Genomic DNA, 20,443 nt, shown 5'->3' with positions numbered 1-20,443 from the left:
CAGGATCAAATTTAATTTCATTTGAAAGGCCACACACTGGCAGAAAATGAAATTGTCCTGCACCAGATTGTTCAGATATGTTCTTGCCAAGACCCACAAGTACACATCGTACCGTCAAAAGATGAAACTCTGGCTTTATTTGTTAAAGGCTGAGGAATTGGGATGAAGTGCAAACAGCACTTTTTTGCAAGCAATTCTGAAATAGTCCTTAAAACTCCACTATCATAACTAATGTGGGCATAGCTAAACTGACAACAAAAACAACAAAAAAACACTTAATAAAGGCCAAAGACTGAGGAAGAGAAATTATAAAAATGGGAGATTTAGATAGGCAAATAGTAACTTCCTTCACTGGCATGTTGATTTTTATACAGTCAAGCTTCCCTGTGCAAGCAATTTTTTATATGTAAGTGGGTGAAAAGCAGTTGAAGAAAGAGAGGCTGCAGAAGAGATAACAAGTAAAAGTAAATGACCAATTTTGAGAAGGGATCCAGTCTTTAACACTGCCATGAGCCTAAGAGATGTGCACTGGCTAGGGATGGGAGAAAGGCCAACCCAGTCTCTGCCAATATATTTTTGAAAATTCTTTTCCCCAACCCAGCCAGCCTCTCTAGCAGTTCTGTTATTGGGTTCAACAAATGCCCTTCCTATTATCTTTAGAACTAGCTCAATTTTCCACTTAAGCTCCCAAAGCACCTTTCAAAATAATCCATGTCCTCATAAAGATTGAGATTTTGAAGCCTAAGCTGGGCAGAAACCGTGATGTGTGCCTGAGCTTCCCCATCACTTCAAGGTCACCAGCAGGACACCTAAGTGAAGCAGCAAATGCTTCCAAGAGATGGTGAAGCCTCAGAGTAAAATTTAGTCTCTACAGGTGTTCTCTGGACAAGATTCTACTTCACTTCAGTCTTGCACATGCTGGAGCTCACCACACTCTCAGCTGTTCTATTGTCTGTTTGTAACTGGCTGTGTACTTCATTCAAGTGCAAATGACAATTTCAGTGGGAACAGAGTGCCAATCATCACCAGCACACTAAATATCCATTACTCCACAATCTCTTGTCATGCAGATTTTTTTGTGTGCATTATCAACAATTTGTGTGGCAATACAGGAAAAATGTAACACATTCTCTTCAGAAAAGGATCCAAAAGCTTTTGTGGCAGTTCATAAAAATGTACACGCTAGCTCCAACTCTAACCAAGTAATAAGTAAGGTTTAATAGGTACGGTTGTTACATTAAAATAAAATAGATGATCCATTAAGATGGACAAAAATTTTTTTAATTAAAAAAATAAATAAAATAAGTGAGACAAGGGACAGGCACGCCAACAATTTCAATGAAAAGTAGGCATGGTAGTAAGGCCACCAGTGTGCTCTCTAAACAAGGAAGTGGATGACAGGAGAGTAAAGGATTAGATGGTCAGTAGTCAAAGCCCACAGCAGGTCCTACACCTCCTGCCATGCCTTCCAGGCTCCTTGAGGCAATTCAGTACACTTCTGTACACTTATTTTCTTGCTCTCCCATGGACATTCTCTTCCCTTTTACATTCTTGGGCTCTTTTCCTTCTCTCTATAGCTCTGTTCTTCTCAAAAAACATTACAGGGCTAGAAATTCTGGGTGCAAACAGTATTCAGAAATGCTGATTCCCAGGCCGACAGGCAACTGTATTGTGCCACACCTTTAGGTGGAAAGTCAAGTGGAAAAGCCCTTTCCATGCACGTGGCTAGTTAGCTATGGAAAGACTTCCTCCGTGATTACCAAGGAAGGACATGGACCCTTCTTCCAGCCCACTGGATCAGTATAAACAGCACCCATGTGATAGCACAGACTTAACTTTATAAACATGATGGCTGGTTTACTAACAAGAGATGACAGGGGAGCAAAATCAAGTTGTAAAATATTTTACACATAAGCATAAGAACACACTCAACACGTGCTTGCCTCACTTACAGGCAAGGACCAGGCCCCACCACTCCCAGACCACCCAGCTGACCTGGGAGTTTTCGTCCTTTTTTTTTGATAAACACAAGACTGTTCCTGGTTATTAGGTCTCCACCATTTATATTCTAATTTGTCTATAGCATCATGGTACCTGAGCAATTTTTTTCATTTTTCAAACTACACACATCCTTATCCACGTATTTATTAAAACAGTCTCTGACTGTTGGGACAGTCACTCACATGACATATGTAACGCCCTAGCAGACTGTTCAACATGCTTAATAGCAGTTCATTTCCTTTCTCTGGTTCTCTTTCCAACTCCCACACTTGCTTTTTCTTCATTTTTCAGAATTACTATATATTTCAATGCCTTTTAATTTTTCTTTTCTCAGTTTTAATTTTATTATCTAATAGTCTTCAGAGGGTAACTCTTCTGGTGTCTTCCCGGAGCAATCTTTGACCCAGTCTCATCACACATACTCCACGGTTTATTGCTAACAGCATTGCTCATGTAATTATGCAAGCCACCTTCCTTCTGAGCTGCTGAAATAACAGGTGTATCTGGAGCCAGAGGCAAGGTGCCAGGCAGACCTTCAAGTTTCCTTTCCCACCTTGTGAGTTTCTAAGGGTCATAACAAAGAAAAAGGACACTTACATCTGCCTCCGATTCTGGGTCAGCCCCACGGGGCCCTTGTTCTTGAGGCTCATGCCCATTCTCTGGGTCTTCCTCTGCCTCATTTTGGTGTTGGCTGTCTCTCTCATAGGCTAGCAGACAAAGGAAATAACATCAGCCCAGAAGAACCAGACAGGATTCTTCCCTTTCCATTCAAAGAAAAGCTGCCAGTGGGCTTCCCTACAGACCATTTCACCCAAACTCATCTCCAGGGAGGTTGACTCAACATAAGCTGTACATCTCAGCTTTTCTGAATAAAGTTATGTCCTTTTCCTCGATTGTGTGTCTGAAGAGTGGGGTGAGCAATACCATTCTAACCCTCTGAAACAAATGTTTATAACGAAGCTGCAATTTTCCCATTACGCAAAAAAATAAATAAATAAAAATGTTCTCAATCAAAGGAAGCCCAGTCAACTGGATATTGGTAAGATTATCAACTGACTTTTGGTAATAGCAGAGGAAACAGCAAGGTACCAAAAGGAGAAATTGACAATGTTTCAGGAGATGAAAGAAAAACCACTCCACTTAAGGAGCTTAAAAAGCTCATTTACACTCACACAGACATTTACTTGCTGCTTTTTGAAAAATATATTTCGATAAAAAGAATTTAGGAAAGAACATACAAAAAGAAGAACAAGTAACTTTTTAAGGTATAACAGGAAAGTTTAGGTATATGGAGTATTTAGCTTATAGAAAATAAGAATGCAGGGTAACTTACTATCATGTTTCAAATGCTCCAAGGGATTCATTAAATAAAGAGGAAAACAAACTGTTTTCTAGTCTTACAGATAATGGAACAAAAGAGCTAAAAGTGCTGCACAGAGGGGACATAAGGAAAACAATTTCCTCACTGTAAGAGCTATAAAATATCAAAACAGGCTATGGAAAGAATTTGGGTAATCACCTTCCTGTAAATGCTTTAAAAAAAAAGATACATATCTAAGTGTCAGAGTTGCCAGAGATGGCTACTTTCTAGTTCTATTATCACAGTAAGCAATATCTGATGTTACATACCAAATACTCAGCATAAATGAAAACTACTATTGACTTGATTTGAAAAACTTTTAAGGCCATGATACAAAGGCTTCTGAGGTAAGGAGAAAATGTAGATGTTTCCCAAAGCATAATAATAGTCTTATGATAATGTGTCAGAAATAATAATGCAGTATGCAAAAAGCTTAAACGATGGAAAAAATGCTAAGAGAAGATTATCTTGGACAATTTTGGCCACCAATGTGCACTGCTTAGCAGGATTAAGAAAAACATAGTAAACAACAACAAAGGACACAGTATACAAAGCTCCTGTTTATGTACTGTTACGCATACAACTCTGAGTTGGTATTACATATTACCAAGTAATTTTAGTGAAATATTCATCATCTAAGAAGTCTCACCACCTCCTTCCTCTTCCTGGATGCCCTGGTCCTCCGCTCCCTGAACAATATCATTATCCATAGCATCATAATGAGCTTGCTGCCTGCACGAGACAAACATTATCAATCCAGTGACAAATTAAGTGGTACAGTTTGACATGTCATTAATCTTCAAAGACAGTAATAAACAAAATTTTCAAGATTTTTTAATGATCCACTGTTTAAAAAAAACTGATTCTATTTGGTTTAAATAAAGATTCCCAATGTACTTTCAAAACGTATATTTGAAAAAGTATCTTTTCAGTGATAAAGTTAGCACAAAACCTGCCAGTTTATTTTGAGAACTAAACTAAGCTTGAATACCGAACATTTTTAAGCAGAAAAAAAAAAGTTTATTAACTTTAAAAATTAAATATTTGGAATTAAATTATCCAGGAGTGCCGTTCTGCCTCAGCACCGTGAGCAACACCGGCCCCTCAAGTTCACGGCCGACGAACACAGGGAGCTGCACTGGCGGCTCGTGAACGCGAGCAGAGGGGCGTCCCGCGTCAGGGGAAGGCTACCGTGGCTGCTCCGGCCGCAGCCGGCCCTCGTCGCGCGCCGCCTGCCTCTGCGCCGCCATCGCTTTGGCAAGATGCTCCTGCCGCTGTCGCAGCAAGTGGCCCTGCAGCCTGTGCTGGTGCAGAGCCTCCTGGCGCGCTCGCAGCTGCTGGGCCTCCTCCGCCCGCCTCGCGGCCAGTCGCTGCTGCTCCAGCTGCTCCTCGTAGGGCGGCCGGAACCTGGTGACCGGCCTGGCGGAAGGATGCACCTGGGGAAGAGGGCCGGGGCTGAGCGAGGGCAGGCCGGCGCCCTGGCTGAGCCCCCACTTGTCTGCCGTGACCAACTCAGGAGGCAGGCTGCTTCACTAATACCTGCCCGTCGGGTGAACTGTGACTGTGCCTCGGGTCTGAGGCTGCCAGCCTGGGCACTCGTGTGACCCAACTCTCTGAAAAACGGGCATCCTACTTTTGTTGGCATTTAGGCAGATTTTCAGTGTGTTTTCTCTTGCACGGAAGGGGGCACAACAGAGGAAATCACTTTGAACCGTAATTAAATTTATGTTCAAAAGGCTCTGCTCTAAGTGGGCATTTGGTAACCTCATACTAATTGGGGCAGTTGGTGAGCTGAAGCTGTAGCTGAGGATTTTCCACGGAGTTTGCGACCTCGGGATGCGAATTAACTCCGTCAATGTATATACTAATCTCAGGCGAACCACCGTCAAATTAGGCCATAAAAGCAGAAAACCAATTTCTTCCAAGAACAAGCAGCTTCTGCTAAAAGGGAAAGCTGACCCAGGAATTCTGAAACTCCGCGTCCCTGGGCGTTCCCCACCACTCTCTCCTCCAGCTCCCAGCTAACCGAAGGAAAGAGGGGGCCCGGCTGGGGGGGATTAAACCCGGTGGGAGTCAATTCTGGTAAAATCTAAAAAGGACGCAAGACCGGAAGAGGTTTCCGGATGTTAGCTTTGAAGCAACATTGACTGTGACCACGGAGCCCTGAGCACCTGGAGGTCTCTGGGAGCCTGAGGCCAAACCAGCCTTCAGAGTCGTGAGCGAAGGGCGGTCAGCTGCCATGTGGAGCCCTGGCAGCCTCCTGTTGGGGGGTAGAAGAAAGGTACCCAGCTGCTCTCAGTGCTGCTTCAGTTTCTTCTTCAGTTATCTATCATTTATAATAATGACGGGTGCTCTAAGAAAGGGAAGAGCCTCAACTACGTGAAAGGGGTGTGCTCAGTAGGAGGAGCTGAGCAGAACCTGGCCAAACATGCTCGCCGAGTAATAACTGCCTTGAAGACGAATGTGCAAAAGCCAACATATCGTCGGACGGTAAGTGAACAGGGAGGAGGGGACTTCTGATCATAGAAAATGAGACCTTTCTTGGCCTCAGGATGCCCACAGGACCTGACAAGCTGCAGGACGCTGCCCAAGCTGGTGCTTATCGCTTCTCCTGCTGATGAAGGGATGAGAGCCTGCGTGTCCCTCACTACACAGGACTGATAAAAAATACAATGCTTTTGCTTTTCCCTAATGATCTCTCTAGGTGTGTAAGTAGCTATGCTATTAATATTACAATACTACAACAGAAAACTTTAGTATGTGCATGTAACATTTAGTGAAATCACTCAAATATTATTTTAGAGACTGTCATCCATTGAGAGGTTTTTTCTTTTAATTTTTAAAAACAAAAAGCCATGCTCACTATCCCAGCCAGCAAAATACAATCTCAGTAGACCTGAAGTGGATGGCCTCGCACCTGAGCATGAGCGTGCCCTCCCGGAAGGCTGGCAGTCTCTTTTTGTTCGCGCTGTTCCTTCCACTCTCGCTCCTGCTCCTCGGGTGATGGATCATGTTCCTCCACGAGATGTTCGGCCTGCCCCACCTGCTCCATCGCCTCCTCTTCCAGGGCCTTTCTGTGCTCCTCTTCCACCTGATGCTCCTCGGGCTCTCTGGGTTCCACTCCTTGCTGGTTCAGCTCTGCTGGAGCCTGAAATTCTGCCTCCTTCTGGGTGGGAGAATAATGTTTCATTTCTTCTGTTCTTCCAGGAACTGCCGCATGCTTTTGCCACACGTCACTATGTCGAGACACCTAGGCCAAGCACATCACTGGAAATGACACTCTTCTACTTCAAAAGTAGTGACATAATTTATTTACCATGTCTATGGGGTTACAACATAAGCAAAATCTTGGAGTCTAGAATATGGAGTCCTGACTGAAAAGTATGGCTGCAGTGGAGTCATTTAACTCTCCTCACTGTGTAATCTCACCTATAAAATAGAGGTAACATACACAAAATCTCATCTCGAAGGAATACAGTATATAACCTAATAGTAAGGCCTCTAAGCAATCACATCTCAGTAGACCCTTCTCTCAAAAGCACTCTAATTTCTGTTCTGTTTTTCCTTAGAATAAAAAGGAAGAAAAAAACCTCACACTTCAAATAATGAAATGCTTACATCATTTTCTTCAAGTTTTGTTTTCAACAGTGATTTGAAAAGAGAATAAAAGCAAATTGAGGATGAGCTAGGTTTATTTTTTATTAGGCCCCCAAAAAGAATGCCTTTATTAATGGGTATCCATGTTAGCTAAAAGTAGAGCCCAATGAACCAGACAATACAATACTTTTAGTGTATTAAAGTAGTATTTCTTCATAAATCAGAAGTCTTTTGTAAATATTTTGTATTGTTAATACAGAAAACTCTTGATAGAGAAAAGATGTCTTTTTGCAGAGAACTCATCTTCTAAAATGGGTTGATGCAATCAGTTTTCCCTGCAAGTTGCAGAGATTTCTATGTGGTCCTTATTAATTAGAACAGAGACTATATGATATCAATAAGAACATCGGTAACTCTTGCCCCACCCGAACCTTCTTTATCAGAAAAATAACTTCCTTGGTCAGACTGCTCTCCTGTAATTGAGATCAGTATGACACCCTCTGCTTAAATTGGCAGAAATATAACTGAGATTGTGTAATAAATTGTACAAATAAATAAACCAAGGAAAAAAGTCATTTGTCAGATATCTGAGGACAACTTTCAGAGATGTCTATTATACTAACATCCTCAGGTACCTGGCAAGTTTGACATCACACTGCCCTGGCTTTATATGAAATATTTTTCTGAAGAGCCCCAAGTGCTTTCAAACACCTGTCATTCATCTCAACACCATCCCTATTAGAAAGGTTAGAGCAGATAACTACTATCTCTACCTCACAGGTGGGAAAACTAAAGGTCTGAGCCATTAAGGGATGAGTCCAGTAAACTCACAGTCAAACTAGGAGAGACACAGAACCTGTCTGTGAAGGAAAGCTCTGCACAGACGAAGATTCACATGAAGTCCACTCATATAAACTGCATTACTCCCCTGAGATGGCAGCTTAGGGGACGTCTTCTCAAACATTCATTGTTGAACATAATTTTGTCAGGGAGAAAGGTAACCACACTTGCCATTTTTATTATATTTGTAATTACAAAGACAGTTTTGTAGGAATTAATGATAAGGAATGACATTACTTTTGATGTTCCACTTAAGAGATATTCTTAAGCAAGACTTAATTTTCATAAAGAACAGGAATACAAAACTGGATTTAAGAGACTAGTCTTCATACCCTCGGTACTTTTAGAAGGGCTTACTAATTCCAGTGTTGGTATGTTCTGTGATGACCTAGCACTGTGACAAGTTCAACTATATCATCAACTGTAACAGGGGAGTGGACTGGTGGTCACGTAATACCTTCATGCTCACTTAACTTTCTCACTCTACCCAAATAAACAAAAAAAGTTAAGAGCTCAGACACAACAGCTTCTTTAAAAAAATAAACTCACATGAATAGACAAAGCCAGTAAAGTCTTTCCCAGAAAATACTAGAGCAGTCATTCTCAAAATGTGCTCCCCTGGCCAGCTGCATCAGTTAGAAATGCAGATCCTCAGGCCTGACCCCCAATAACTGAACTGGAAGCTCTGGGCTGGAGCCCAGCTATCTGTGTTTTAACAGCCCTGCTAAGGACTCTGATGTTTGAGAACCAAACAACTCTAAAGTTTGAGAACCACTCTTCTGCAGAAAGAGTTGGCAATATTTAGAGCAGTTCACCTGATGACAGCTTGACGGGGACAGTGATGTGACCTCAGATTACCAGTTCACGCCTCTTACCTCCCCTGGCTCGCCTGCTGGCCTCTCCCTTGCTGTGCTGTCACCTGGTGGAGAATGTGCCACCTGGGTAACATTCTGCTGCTCCACTTGCTCTGGTTTTCGAAAGCTTGGAATCCTATTCAGAGTATCTTTCAGTTGTTTATATTCTGCAACTTGAGTCTGCGTATAAATTGCACAATTAGATGCAAATTGTACAATTTGAGAGGGAAAGAGATTATCACTCATGGATGGGCACTACAGGTCAATGGAGAACTAGACAAAAATACTATACTTACATAAAAAGTAGGAAAAATATACAAATTTTTTGCATGCACTAGTTATTCTTACTTGGACATGCTTAAATTTTTAAGCACATGCAGATTAGAATTAGAATTAAAGGGACAGAGAAAAAAATGTCTAAGGCAGATGTTAGTTTCCCATGCTGCATTAAACAAAGTCAGAATTTTTATAAACAACTTTCTAGTATAAATGTTATTAAAAGGCAGCTATGCAATCAGTTTTATAGCATTAAAAACAATTAAAAATTGACATAATTATACAGGTCCAGATATCTTATATCAATATGGTCTGAGTAACATTTTTCAGTGGAAATAAATAAGTTTAAAATAAATAACTGAATATATATACACACACAAAATCACTCAGACAACCCTTTTCTCCAGTCAACTTGTGTCTAGTAGGGTCCTTTACTCTCCAAAAAGCTTCAGGCATTGTGCTCTGTGGTTTTTTGAAAGCCATGGCATAGGCATGCAATGAGGCTGGATTTGTACTCCACAACTCTGAATGTCCTTTCCTTCCAAAGCGATAAAGGCAGTAATGTAGGTATAAGACTGTAATATATTCATCCAGGTGCTTCTGTGCGTATGTGTATATGTGTGTAATATCTTTAATATAAAGGGCTAGAAAGGCAGAAAAAAAATCAAATACCTCAACTAAGAAAATAATAGACACTATTTCTACTTAGATCATCATATGCACCAACAATGTTATCCTAAAACAGAAATACTGTGTGTGTAAATACACACAGAGAACACAGAAACCTCTTCTGAACCAGCTTCCCTGATGGGGCTGCGCCCCTCCACATGTACAGCAGAGCAGGTGACTAGATCCCACTGCCACAGCCGTGCACCCGGGAACAGTACTCTTCCACCCCAAGGAAGGGGGGCTTTGTCTTTTTCTAATTCCCACAAAGGTGAAGAAGTCTGTTTACTAAATATGACTCAAGGGGAGTGCTTCTTTATATAATTTGTACAAAGGTGTGCCATACGGTGAGCAGTGGGCCTTATCCCAGAAATCTCTCAAGACATTTACAAAGCAACTCTGGAGGTCAAAAAAAACAAAAGACATCCACATAATGATACTTTTAATAAAATTAATATGAAGAATAAGCAAACCTTAATTCTAGCTTTTCTTCTCTCTCTTCCTGCTAAATACATAATCTTTGAAGGCAGTAATGTGTGGTTCTCTAATATTAACAAGCATTAAGAATCATGAAGGGATTTTAAAAATGCTGTCTTTTGGGCCCCAACCCTAGAAACTAAAAACTCAGTAGGCCTGGGGCAAGGCCCAGATAACAGGCAGGGAACTTTCCAAAAACACCAGCTTAAGAGTTAAGCATTATTTTGATAATCTTGGGCTGTTTTATTTCCCTTTGACCTCAATTTATTTAGTTATAAAAAGATCCTAATATTGTATAACTCAGTAGGTTGTGAATATTGAATAAAATTCTGTATATAAAGTTCTTGTAATTCCTGACCAATTGGAAACTCTCAAATTTTATTCTGTTCTTGCTCTCTCCTCCCTCAAATACATTTAAAAATCAAGCTGTCAAGACAGAATCTCGTAATGTGATTTACACAAGCTATAGAGATGCCTGAAACAGCATTTGTTTTCTAAGGAGATCCAGGAAAAGTTGTACTATTGGGATTAGAGGTGGGACTCTGATGAAGTACTGCACCTAGTTCTGGCATAACTATTAAAAAAAAGGACAACTTCAACTTTCTCAAAAGAGCAAAAAAGATATTTAAAGAAACACAAAACTCTATGTTAGTTAAATAAAAATTTTTCTATTACAAACCTTGTCAGCAGTACTCAGTGTGCTTACTATAGAATTTGGCTTTGGTCAGTCCATCAATTATTTTACTTACATTCCTCTGGATTTTCAAACTGTTGCTTATTCTAAAATTTATGGCCATGAGAGCACAGAGAATATTCATATTGGTTGTCACATTTTTCAGTGTGAAAAAGTGTAAATAACAGTACTTGGAAAAACTTTATAAAGGTGGTTTTTGAATGAAATCATCTCCTCTAAAATCAATTTAATTTGTACACAAATAAAACAGGAGCACACAGCTAGTGTCGGAGGGAGCTGGCCAATCACGGACAGGCTTGAAGAGAGAGCCCACAAACACAGCTGCTGTAGCCTCTGAGGTGGGTCAGGGCCCAGCATTTCACACTTTTATTAATTTTATAAAGACAAAAAGTAATCCAGGGTCTCCCGATGAGGACAGGTAGTTGCTTTTCCTTTTCCCCTTTCTCTTAATTCTTTCAGAAGAAAAGGAAGTCCTACTGGCCAAGCTAGCTGTTCCTATTCCTTTGCTTCTGCCTGAAAGCTGTCAACACTCAGTATGGTATTGCTTTATTTAGAAAGTTCTCCAGCATTTGCATTTGTTCATTTATTCATTCAGCAAATATCTTCTGTGGGCCTGCCTTGTGCCAGGGACTGAATTTTTCCAGGCTTTGAACAAGTGGAATTTACAACTCTTGTTTTTCTGTCTGTATTCCCATGAGGTGTCTTATTTCCTGTGACCTGACCAAAACACGTAATAAGCCTAGTCCCAAAAGGTGTGTGTGTAGGCTGAAATGCGGGGGGCACAGGAGGGAGGGAGGCAAGCAAAGGTCTGACTAATTTATTTAGGTAGCCAGCATCATAAAATCCTATAGATCCTATACGAAGTATCACCACAGGTCAGAGAGGGGCCAAAGATCGTATGTATGGGGTGACTTTTGTGATTTAGACTACATGGAGGGCTGGTAAAGGGTAGAAACAGTCCTATGCACCCCGATGCAAAACATAATCAAAGATTTATTTAATATTCTCTTGATTGAATTTTTAAAGCATGCATGATCGTCAGGATCAGGATAGGTCCGTCCTAGGGAATTCACCGCAGATGGGCCTGTCAGAGACTGCATGCACAAAGGCATTCAGAGCGGTTAAGCAGACTTGAAAGAGAGAGGCTGCCACCCTTCTAACCTGCGCGGCAGCCAGCGCACTCTTGTGGTCCTCCAGAGTCACTGCAAGTCGTTCATGCTCGGAGAGTAAATTCTTGTGCTGTTGCTACATAAAAAAGGATTTGACGTGTTGAGATTTAACGTTCTAAGATAAATTCTTCTTCGGCCGACAGTGGGGTGACCACCCAGATGTAGTGCGCTTGCTTCTTGTTGTGGCAGCATTTGTTAAGTTAAAACCTACCACAGAGATACTGCGATTCATGTGCTATTCCAGAACCTAAACGGGGCCGCCCAAATACCACAATCGCGACAACGAAATCAAATCAAAGAAGCTAATCTTTCATTATTAATAAACCTTGGCAAATAAAAGGCTTATGAAAATGTAACCGTGTATCTTAAGAATCATTTAGGTACCAATGGAAACGTTTGGATTTTCAGACCACCTTCAGCTTACAATGAAAAAGTGGTAGAAGTATTGGGCACACTCCAGGTTATGCAAAGCCCAAAATAACAATGTAGATTTGTAAAGCACAGAATTAAGGAATGACCTTTAAAGTCATTCTGCAAAGTAAAGCAGGCAAACGCCGCACAGTCAAACGCTTGGTGGCACTTTACCTTGACGTCTTGAAGCTGTGTATGTATGTCCTGGTGCGCTTTCCTTAGTTGTCTATTCTCTTCTCTCAAATTGTACACAGTTTCTATTTTTAAAAAAGAAAAATCACCCATAAAGTCTTGAGATTTTTAAGCTTCCAATTCTATTCTCTTCATATCTAAAGCTTGTTTTAGGATTTGTTTTGCACTTTGACAGTATAATGTGCCGAACTGACAAGGATTCGTAACTTGGGGATGTGGTATCGATTCAGCTGGATATCCCAATACAATCTGATTTAGTTGTTTACTTTAAAGCAAGCTACACAATATAGAAGTATAGAAATTAAGGATTATGAATTAAGCAGGAGTAACAATGAAATATTTCTGTTAATAAGCAAGCCCTTAGGAGTAAGATGTAATGGGCTGGGGTAGTCTAAGATTGTAGTCTCTTCGCAAATTAAAAACAAAGTTATCAAAAGGTACAGATCCTATTTCTCACAGCATGAATAATTTCCACAGACTCCAAAAGGTATTTCAATTACAAAGCAACTCAAGAAATAAAGGGAAGGAAGGAGGGAGAAGGGGAGTAGGGGGGAGAGCGGGGGGGGGGGGGGGAGAGGGAGAGAGAGAGAAACCCATTTACCTGCTGAAAAATTCCAAATTTATTTTCCTTCTCCTATCACTACGTTCTTGACTGACCTAAATCCTCATTCTAATAGCTACAGAACAGCTCTTTCCAGGGCTACAATGTGAGACTACAGCTAGAAGAGTGAAGTCCTAAAACCTCCCTCATCTCAAACTCTATTGTTCACAGAACAACTGCTGTGCCTTTAAAGATTCCAGACCCACCTCACTTACCCTCTTGTTTTTTTCTCATATCCCTGTATCTGGACATTAGATGTTTTATGACAGCTCCTGAGATGAACCCAAATCACAAACTTTTTTTTTTTGCCCCTGCAGTGTTGGTCTATACAGTATCTTCTCTACATTTGAATAGCTGTCACCGTTTCTAAATCAAGAATCTGGGTTTGATAAAATTGGCAAAACAGCCAATTCTCATGTGACAACACTCAGCAGAAGCTGAAAGGTGGCAGGGTGACAATATGTTTTTCAGTGGGAGAAACTTTTGCAAGTGAAAGGGGATACTGTTAATAATTATGCTGAGACAGCAGGTATAAACCTAGATGGTGCCAGGCAAACTGTCCCTGAGTGGTAGTCACCTGCTACAGGCAAATCTCTAATTCTCTACTGTGGTACTCAGCACAGAAGCGAAATGCTCATCCTATTTTCTGTTCACTGCACTCCTTTTCAGTCCACGCCTGATCCCTGGGCATTAGATTCGTGACTGGGTTAGGGAAGAGATCCAAACAAAATGGGAAATGTGACTGGGGTGTTCACCTACAGGAAATAATGGATTTTCTCAAAGGTCAACACAGGATGCCACTGGGCATCTAAGGGAATGTAAGGGAATTGGGGCTTCAGCGCGTGTACACACACACACACACACACACACACACTTAAGGGAATGTAAGGGAATTGGGGCTTCAGCGCGTGTACACACACACACACACACACACACACACACACACTTGAAACACCCAAACTTCACTAGTTTTTAAAAGAATGAACTAGATGGCTTCAGCGCGTGTACACACACACACACACACACACACACACACACACACTTGAAATACCCAAACTTCATTAGTTTTTAAAAGAATGAACTAGATGCTAGATGGCGGTGGCTCCCATGCCTTTGCCCTATTACTCTTAAGTTATTTACCTTTAGTAGACCTCATTTCTTCATTTGTTAGATTAGGCTAAACGCAATGCCTACCTTACAGGTTGTTATGAGAATTAAATAACTTAAGAGTTTCTCCAGGTACTGGCATATAGTAAACATTTATTAATGTCAGCTATTATAACAATAATGAAAATAATTATCTAAGCTTACATGCTCTCAGCTCCTCTCCCTAGGAATCCTCAATTATTCTCTCTCGTACCACACTGAATACCTATGACTACTCAGACTACACACCTCAGTTTGCCCCTACTGACCTGCATCTATTGCAGTATGCTTTAAGTTATTTACTCCCCTAAGCTTTTCTCAAGGACCATAATCAAACAAAAGTGCTGATGTGAAAATTGCTTATAAAAGTATCATCAAGGCATTGTCACACTCTGTTAAGATCTGAGAAATTTCTCCAAAAAAATAATTGGTACCAGAAAAACTGTCCTCTCTCTCACCCTTTCTCTACTACTCTCTGACTCTCTCTCTGCCTCTGCCTCTGTTTCTGTCTCTGTCGCTCCCTCACATGCGCCCCCAAGACATAGGTATATTCTCTTTTTCAGATGATAACTTACCTCTTTTGTTCTGGGAACCAAGAAGTTCAGACCAGGTTACAAGGCTTGAATTATCTTAGTATCTGAACTCACATGGCATAAGTCCTCCTATTTTCCATTGTCCTAATGTCTTACTTCCATATATAATTTGTTAAAATTTTATAATAAATGGACTTTGTTTCAAAGAAAGGAGTAAATATAGAGTAAGCATAAGAAAACATGCTTTACCCTACCTTTGTAAGGATAGGATACCTTTCTCTGATTTGTTATCTTAACAACCCCTCACCACCTGCCATATAACCAACAAGCCACAGCGCCTACAGTCTACATCTCTTGGGTATCATCTGCTGACACCCAGCCAACTCTATCAAGACCACCTTAATCCTTTGTAAACTGCCTCAATAGCTATTTAACTCCTATGTGCCTTGTTGTTGTAACTTATTATTTTGAAGTAATTATAAACAAAACATTGCAAAAAAATTATGGAGAAGTCCAAAGTACCCATCAATGAGCTTCCTTCCCTCTATGATACCATCTTATACATAATCAGGAAATTGTTTGGAACAGTACAGTTAACTTGAATACAGACCTTACTTGGATTTCACCACTGCTTTTGCAAGCACCATGTACTTTTTAAACCAATTCTCACACTTTAAACTTTTAACACCTGAATAGGGGACTGTAGAATACACTATTTTCCTTTTCCAAAACTCACATGCGCTAAGAGAAATGATACATTTTGTTCCACATTACTATCAAAGTACTTGATTCTCATATTGATGGCAGTTACTACATAAGAAGGTTTACATGTACCAGTAACCATTTTAGGTGTTCTACATGAATTATTTAATTCTCACACGAACCCTAAAAGAGGTTGATACTTTTTATACGTATCCCAATTTTACAGATGTAGACATTTGAAGCCTGCGGTGATTACACAACTCGCCTGTGGTCATATAAGGAGAACTCGAAGAGGACAAGTTGACCAGGGCAGTCTAGAGCCTGAGCTTTTCGAAGCTACTATTAATAATCAACAGAGTGTCTTTGTGGCACCTTGGAGACATGGGAATGCATGAGGCAATCTTTGATCATTACAACGACTGGGGAGCATTGATGGCATTTTGTGGGCAGGGGTCAGAGATACTAAAGGTTTCACAATGCACATAAAATAGAGAACTAGAACTGTCTTGCCCAACTTGGCCAAAGTGATTTGTAGAGAAACACTATGTATTCTATTCTGCTTCCCTAAACCAAACCAAACAGATAAGGATAAATATGAAATTGCTATGAAGAAATAAGTGGCTGGTAAAGGACCACATGATAAATGTAAATCAATCACCACACAAAAAAAAACAAAACGAAAGTCTATTGTTCTATTGAAACATTAATATGAGTACTTATTTCCATATACACAAGCTAATTAGATTTCTAAATACCTTTTAGCTTAGAAAGTTCTTGTTCTTTCTCTTGCTGCAGCTGCAGGTATTTCTGTTTGTGGTCGTTAAATGTCCTACTGAAGTCTTCTCCTTGTTTGCGATGTTCCTCTTCCAAATCGCTGTGCTGTTTCTTTAGCTCCTCGTGTTGACTCTGCAAAGATGAACATTGAGCAGAGGTGCCCATTCTCGAAATTGTACCAGAGTCTAAGTTACCTCTTGAGAGTCTTGCCTTTCTGTCACAAGAAGGCCAAATGAAGAAGCAGGCTTTCCTCAGTTGCTTTTAATTTGGACAGATGCCTTCACTTCCCTTTACCTTTTAAATATTTGGGATTGTGGCCAAAAATAGTTTTCTCCTTAATTTTAACACCAATGGGAACAATAAGAAGTTAAAAGTTAGCATGAGAGATGGAAAAGGAAGGGATCTGGGGACATTCCCAGGGACTGAAATTACTATGGAAACAAGGTAATGCTAAGGAAACAATGATTCCTCCACAGATATCCTGGACTTCCACATACAATCTAATGTTTTCCCAGCAACTTTTCTGATTTCTCTTTTTTGATTTTCAGCAAAATCCTGGTGACCCAATTAAAGAAGAAGAAAAAGAAATACTCTTTTCCCTTTTTGGAAAGTAACAATTTTTTATAGAATGATTCTTAAATAACTTACTCCTGCTTATAATACTCTGCTGTAACCACTATCTAGATACATTCAAGTCTCCAAATACTTTATGTGAATGAATGGTCTGCTTCAATTTCTTGGCAACAGGAAAGGTTCTGGTTTCTATAAAATGCACTTGCCCCTCTGATAAAGGAGGAAAGCCAGCATCAAACAAAAAGCTGGGGGCTGGCAGGGTGGAGATCACGGCATGGTTTTCCTGTTGGGCAGATGCATAATGGCATGCTACTCATCTCTTCTAGCTTGACAGAAGTAAGAAATCTCTCTCCTTTTAAAAAGTCTATCTGACACACAGTAATGAGTTCTACACAAGAACCAAGGAAGGGGAATCTTTAAATATAAATTGTGTTCCTCTAGTAGGTAAAAGAACACATGAACTATCAATAACAGAAAGCACTTAAATAATTCTACTTTCTCCAGTGTGTCTAAGATAAAAGAAGGAATCTAAGAAAAAAGACTGTAAGAAATTAAACAATAAAGAAAACAATCAAAAAGCCTTAAATGATAAAGAGAAAAATGAAATTAAAAAATTAGATAACCAGAGAGCCTGACTAGTAAGAAAATGTGTAATATGCTTTGTTAATTGGATAATAAATATGATGGGGCATTACAATTCTGTATTTTTTAAGTCAAATATCACTATAATATACCATATTACAATACAAATTAACTTTCTGTAAAATTTCCTTAATTGCTTAAATTACTTAATTTTTTCATTCATTCATGAAGAAGAACTTTAAATTACTCACTTTTAACATCTGATGTTGCACATTTAACGCACTATATCTACTATTGGAATCTTGCTGTAAATTGAAAAGAAAATAGTTAACACAAAGATAACAAATCTGGCTCTCTTGTCAAACACAACTTAAAGCTCTTAATGGAACAATTGCATTTATTTACTTGCATGTCAGCTAAAATGAATCCCAAGGTTGAACCATTCCTATACATTGGCTAGATTTTCATAATGACAAAGCAAGACATGAAATCATAAAACAGTAGCTGACAGGGTTCTCGGAGACAATTTACTTCCACTCTCATACTGAGAAGAACTGAGGGCCAGACATATGGGGGAACTGGTCTTGAGACACAGTCACAGCTTGTGGTTAATACATTGTGCCAGGTGCTCCAAGGGGAAGAGGGGAGGAGAGGTGAAGAGCTAGGACAAGGCCTTGCCAGCTTAGCATGGCTTAAGGGAGGGGAGAGAAAGGTGCTTTATTTCCCTTAGCTTCTGTGGGTAAGAAATTCTACATATATTACTTTGCCCCAGTGAGACTCTATTTCGAAGAGTGAGAAACAGAGAAGGGGTAAGGACAGGCCAAGGGCAAGCATTTCCTTTAGTAACAGAGCCAGACTGACACTTGAGCCTGAGGCAGCGGCTGCACTCCTGGTCCAGTAAGGTGTCTTGGTGAGCAGTTGGAGCACTGACTGCTGGACCTCACAAAGTCCACAGTCCTGGGCAGCCATAAGTGGTCAGTGTACCAGACACCTGACAGTTTTCTCTCCCCACAGTGTGTTGTTCTGTATTATGCACCACATTCCTTGCTTTTACCCCAACGCCAGCACAAGTAAAATCACTTTTTCCATATTTTTACAACTTCTAAAATGAACTGGATTTTTGCCTTATTACTTTATTTCACTGCTGTACTACTGTATTTTAGTATAAGAAAATTAGATTGTAAAACACACAACAAAACGCATGCAGTTTTGGTTAGGCCTTTTAAAAGCAGGTAAAAGGTAAAAGCTGACAGCCTCCTCGCTATCCAAGGAATGGACTCTTCTCATTTTAATATTCCCAAATGCCAATGTTTTATCCAACTAATGCTTGCATATTTTTCTTAGAGTAAAAGCTCATTTTTCTCCAGTTAATTTGGACTTAAAAAATTTTGTAAATGCCAGTATCATTCATTCTTTCATTCATTCATTTCACAAATGTTTTTGAATGCTGACTCTAGGTCAGGTACTGTCGTACAGGGTAGTGTCTGTGCGAATAACAGTAATGTTATGCAAGGGCAAACCAGATACACATCACATTCTCTAGAAAAGGGAGAATACAAAGGAACAAATAAATAAAAATAATCTTCTCTTTGTTTCTGAACATTAGGCTATTCCCAATATTTATCACTACTATTAAAAATGTGATAAATAAAGGCAGGTTTTAACAGAACAATTTTTAAGGTCTTTCTCCTGGAATTTTGTAGAAACAGAGAGAGAGGTAGAGTTTTGGCCCTACAATCCTAATGATCAACAGAGTAAAATATTTTACAAATACATTTCCCTCTTCTTCAAGTTTCATGAAATAAAAAAAAGTAAGGTAAAAAAAAAAACTTACCCTTCCTTTATTTAGTGTTTCTTGTGCTTCTAACTTATAAACAAGAAAATCTAGGAAATGCAAAATAGAAAAAAATAGAGTATAAGTTAACTCACTCTGAAATTTTTAATCATCTAAAGGAACAAAGGAAACTGCTCAGACTTGCAAAATATTTTAGGTGTAAAGGAATCTTGGTAATTTATATATTTTATTTTGCCTCAACACTTTAGAAAGGGTTGAAAAGACTATAAAATTTTTCTTTTTACCTTAAAGCTATAAATTCTGCATCAACAAAAAATCCATATTATAACCGATTAAGTGAATTTAGAACGTGCACTCTGTGGTTAATTCTCAAAATTAAGGAGGAAAAAAACAAAACACATCGAAAGACAAGAGATGATTACAGTCCACTAGATGGCGCACTAAAATCATCAGGACGTGAAAAGAGAAATCAAGCCGTGGAAGCCATCATGAATGCTATGGAAGTTTTATTATCCACCAGATGGCTCTATAAAATCATTCTGCATTTGAAGACAAGAAAAATTCAAATGCTAACAAAACACTTTAATGATGTTCAGCTGCTCTTCTTCACACAGGCTTACTCCAAGGGTCAGTAAGCATCCTAACACACACTGCCTCTGTTCTCCCCCCTTCCACACCACACCAAGGTGACCTACCTTAAATCTCAAGATTTATCACAAAACATGAATAAATAAATAAAAGTGAAACTGCAGATCATTTCAAATTACAAATCTATGCTTTACAGAAAAATTCTGGCAAAAATCAATTGCATTGCCTAATGCTAAGTGTTAATTTTTTAAACTGAACCAATAGGCTGTGCCAGTAAAAGCCTTTACAAGATAAAAACAACCGCATAACCTAAAAGACACCATACAATGTGATCAATTATGTTATAAGTGTGTATATATATATATACATACATATAAGTGCATGTGTATATACAAAATTTGTTATATTCTGGGTATCACACACTTATTTCCTGTGGATATCTGTGGACAGAAGTTGCAGGTATGAGTAATGTCAGTCTGTAATATTCAGATGAAAAGCTGTTTGTTATTTCTGAAATATTTTGTATGACCAATCTACGAACTACCTCAAGGTGGCACAAGCTGAATGAAAGACTCTAAATCTTGGGAAGGAATTATTTTATTGTACAATGCA

At 39.5% G+C, this 20,443-nt stretch overlaps 1 protein-coding gene across 5 annotated transcripts in view; it reads right to left on the bottom strand.

Annotated features, from left to right (window-relative positions):
* The window catches only part of GOLIM4 (golgi integral membrane protein 4), a 69,556-nt gene that overhangs the window by 11,811 nt on the left and 37,302 nt on the right, over positions 1-20,443 (bottom strand). For 2 of the 5 annotated variants that reach the window (XM_017661041.3, XM_017661044.3), the window contains exons 3-12: positions 19,283-19,332; positions 17,700-17,753; positions 16,275-16,425; positions 12,520-12,602; positions 11,927-12,010; positions 8,674-8,832; positions 6,279-6,611; positions 4,553-4,797; positions 4,011-4,093; positions 2,599-2,708 (exon numbers count right to left, since the gene is read on the bottom strand). In XM_017661041.3, the coding sequence (XP_017516530.3) occupies positions 2,599-2,708; positions 4,011-4,093; positions 4,553-4,797; positions 6,279-6,611; positions 8,674-8,832; positions 11,927-12,010; positions 12,520-12,602; positions 16,275-16,425; positions 17,700-17,753; positions 19,283-19,332 (1,352 nt within the window). The remainder of the gene's footprint in view (positions 1-2,598; positions 2,709-4,010; positions 4,094-4,552; positions 4,798-6,278; positions 6,612-8,673; positions 8,833-11,926; positions 12,011-12,519; positions 12,603-16,274; positions 16,426-17,699; positions 17,754-19,282; positions 19,333-20,443) is intronic. The other 3 variants (XM_017661042.3, XM_017661045.3, XM_017661046.3) reach the window with 3 other exon arrangements.

Source organism: Manis javanica, chromosome 3 (genome assembly GCF_040802235.1).
Source record: "Manis javanica isolate MJ-LG chromosome 3, MJ_LKY, whole genome shotgun sequence".
Lineage (NCBI taxonomy): Eukaryota > Metazoa > Chordata > Mammalia > Pholidota > Manidae > Manis > Manis javanica.
Note: the sequence above shows the minus strand (reverse complement) of the source record. Positions and strands in the feature narration are given on the sequence as shown.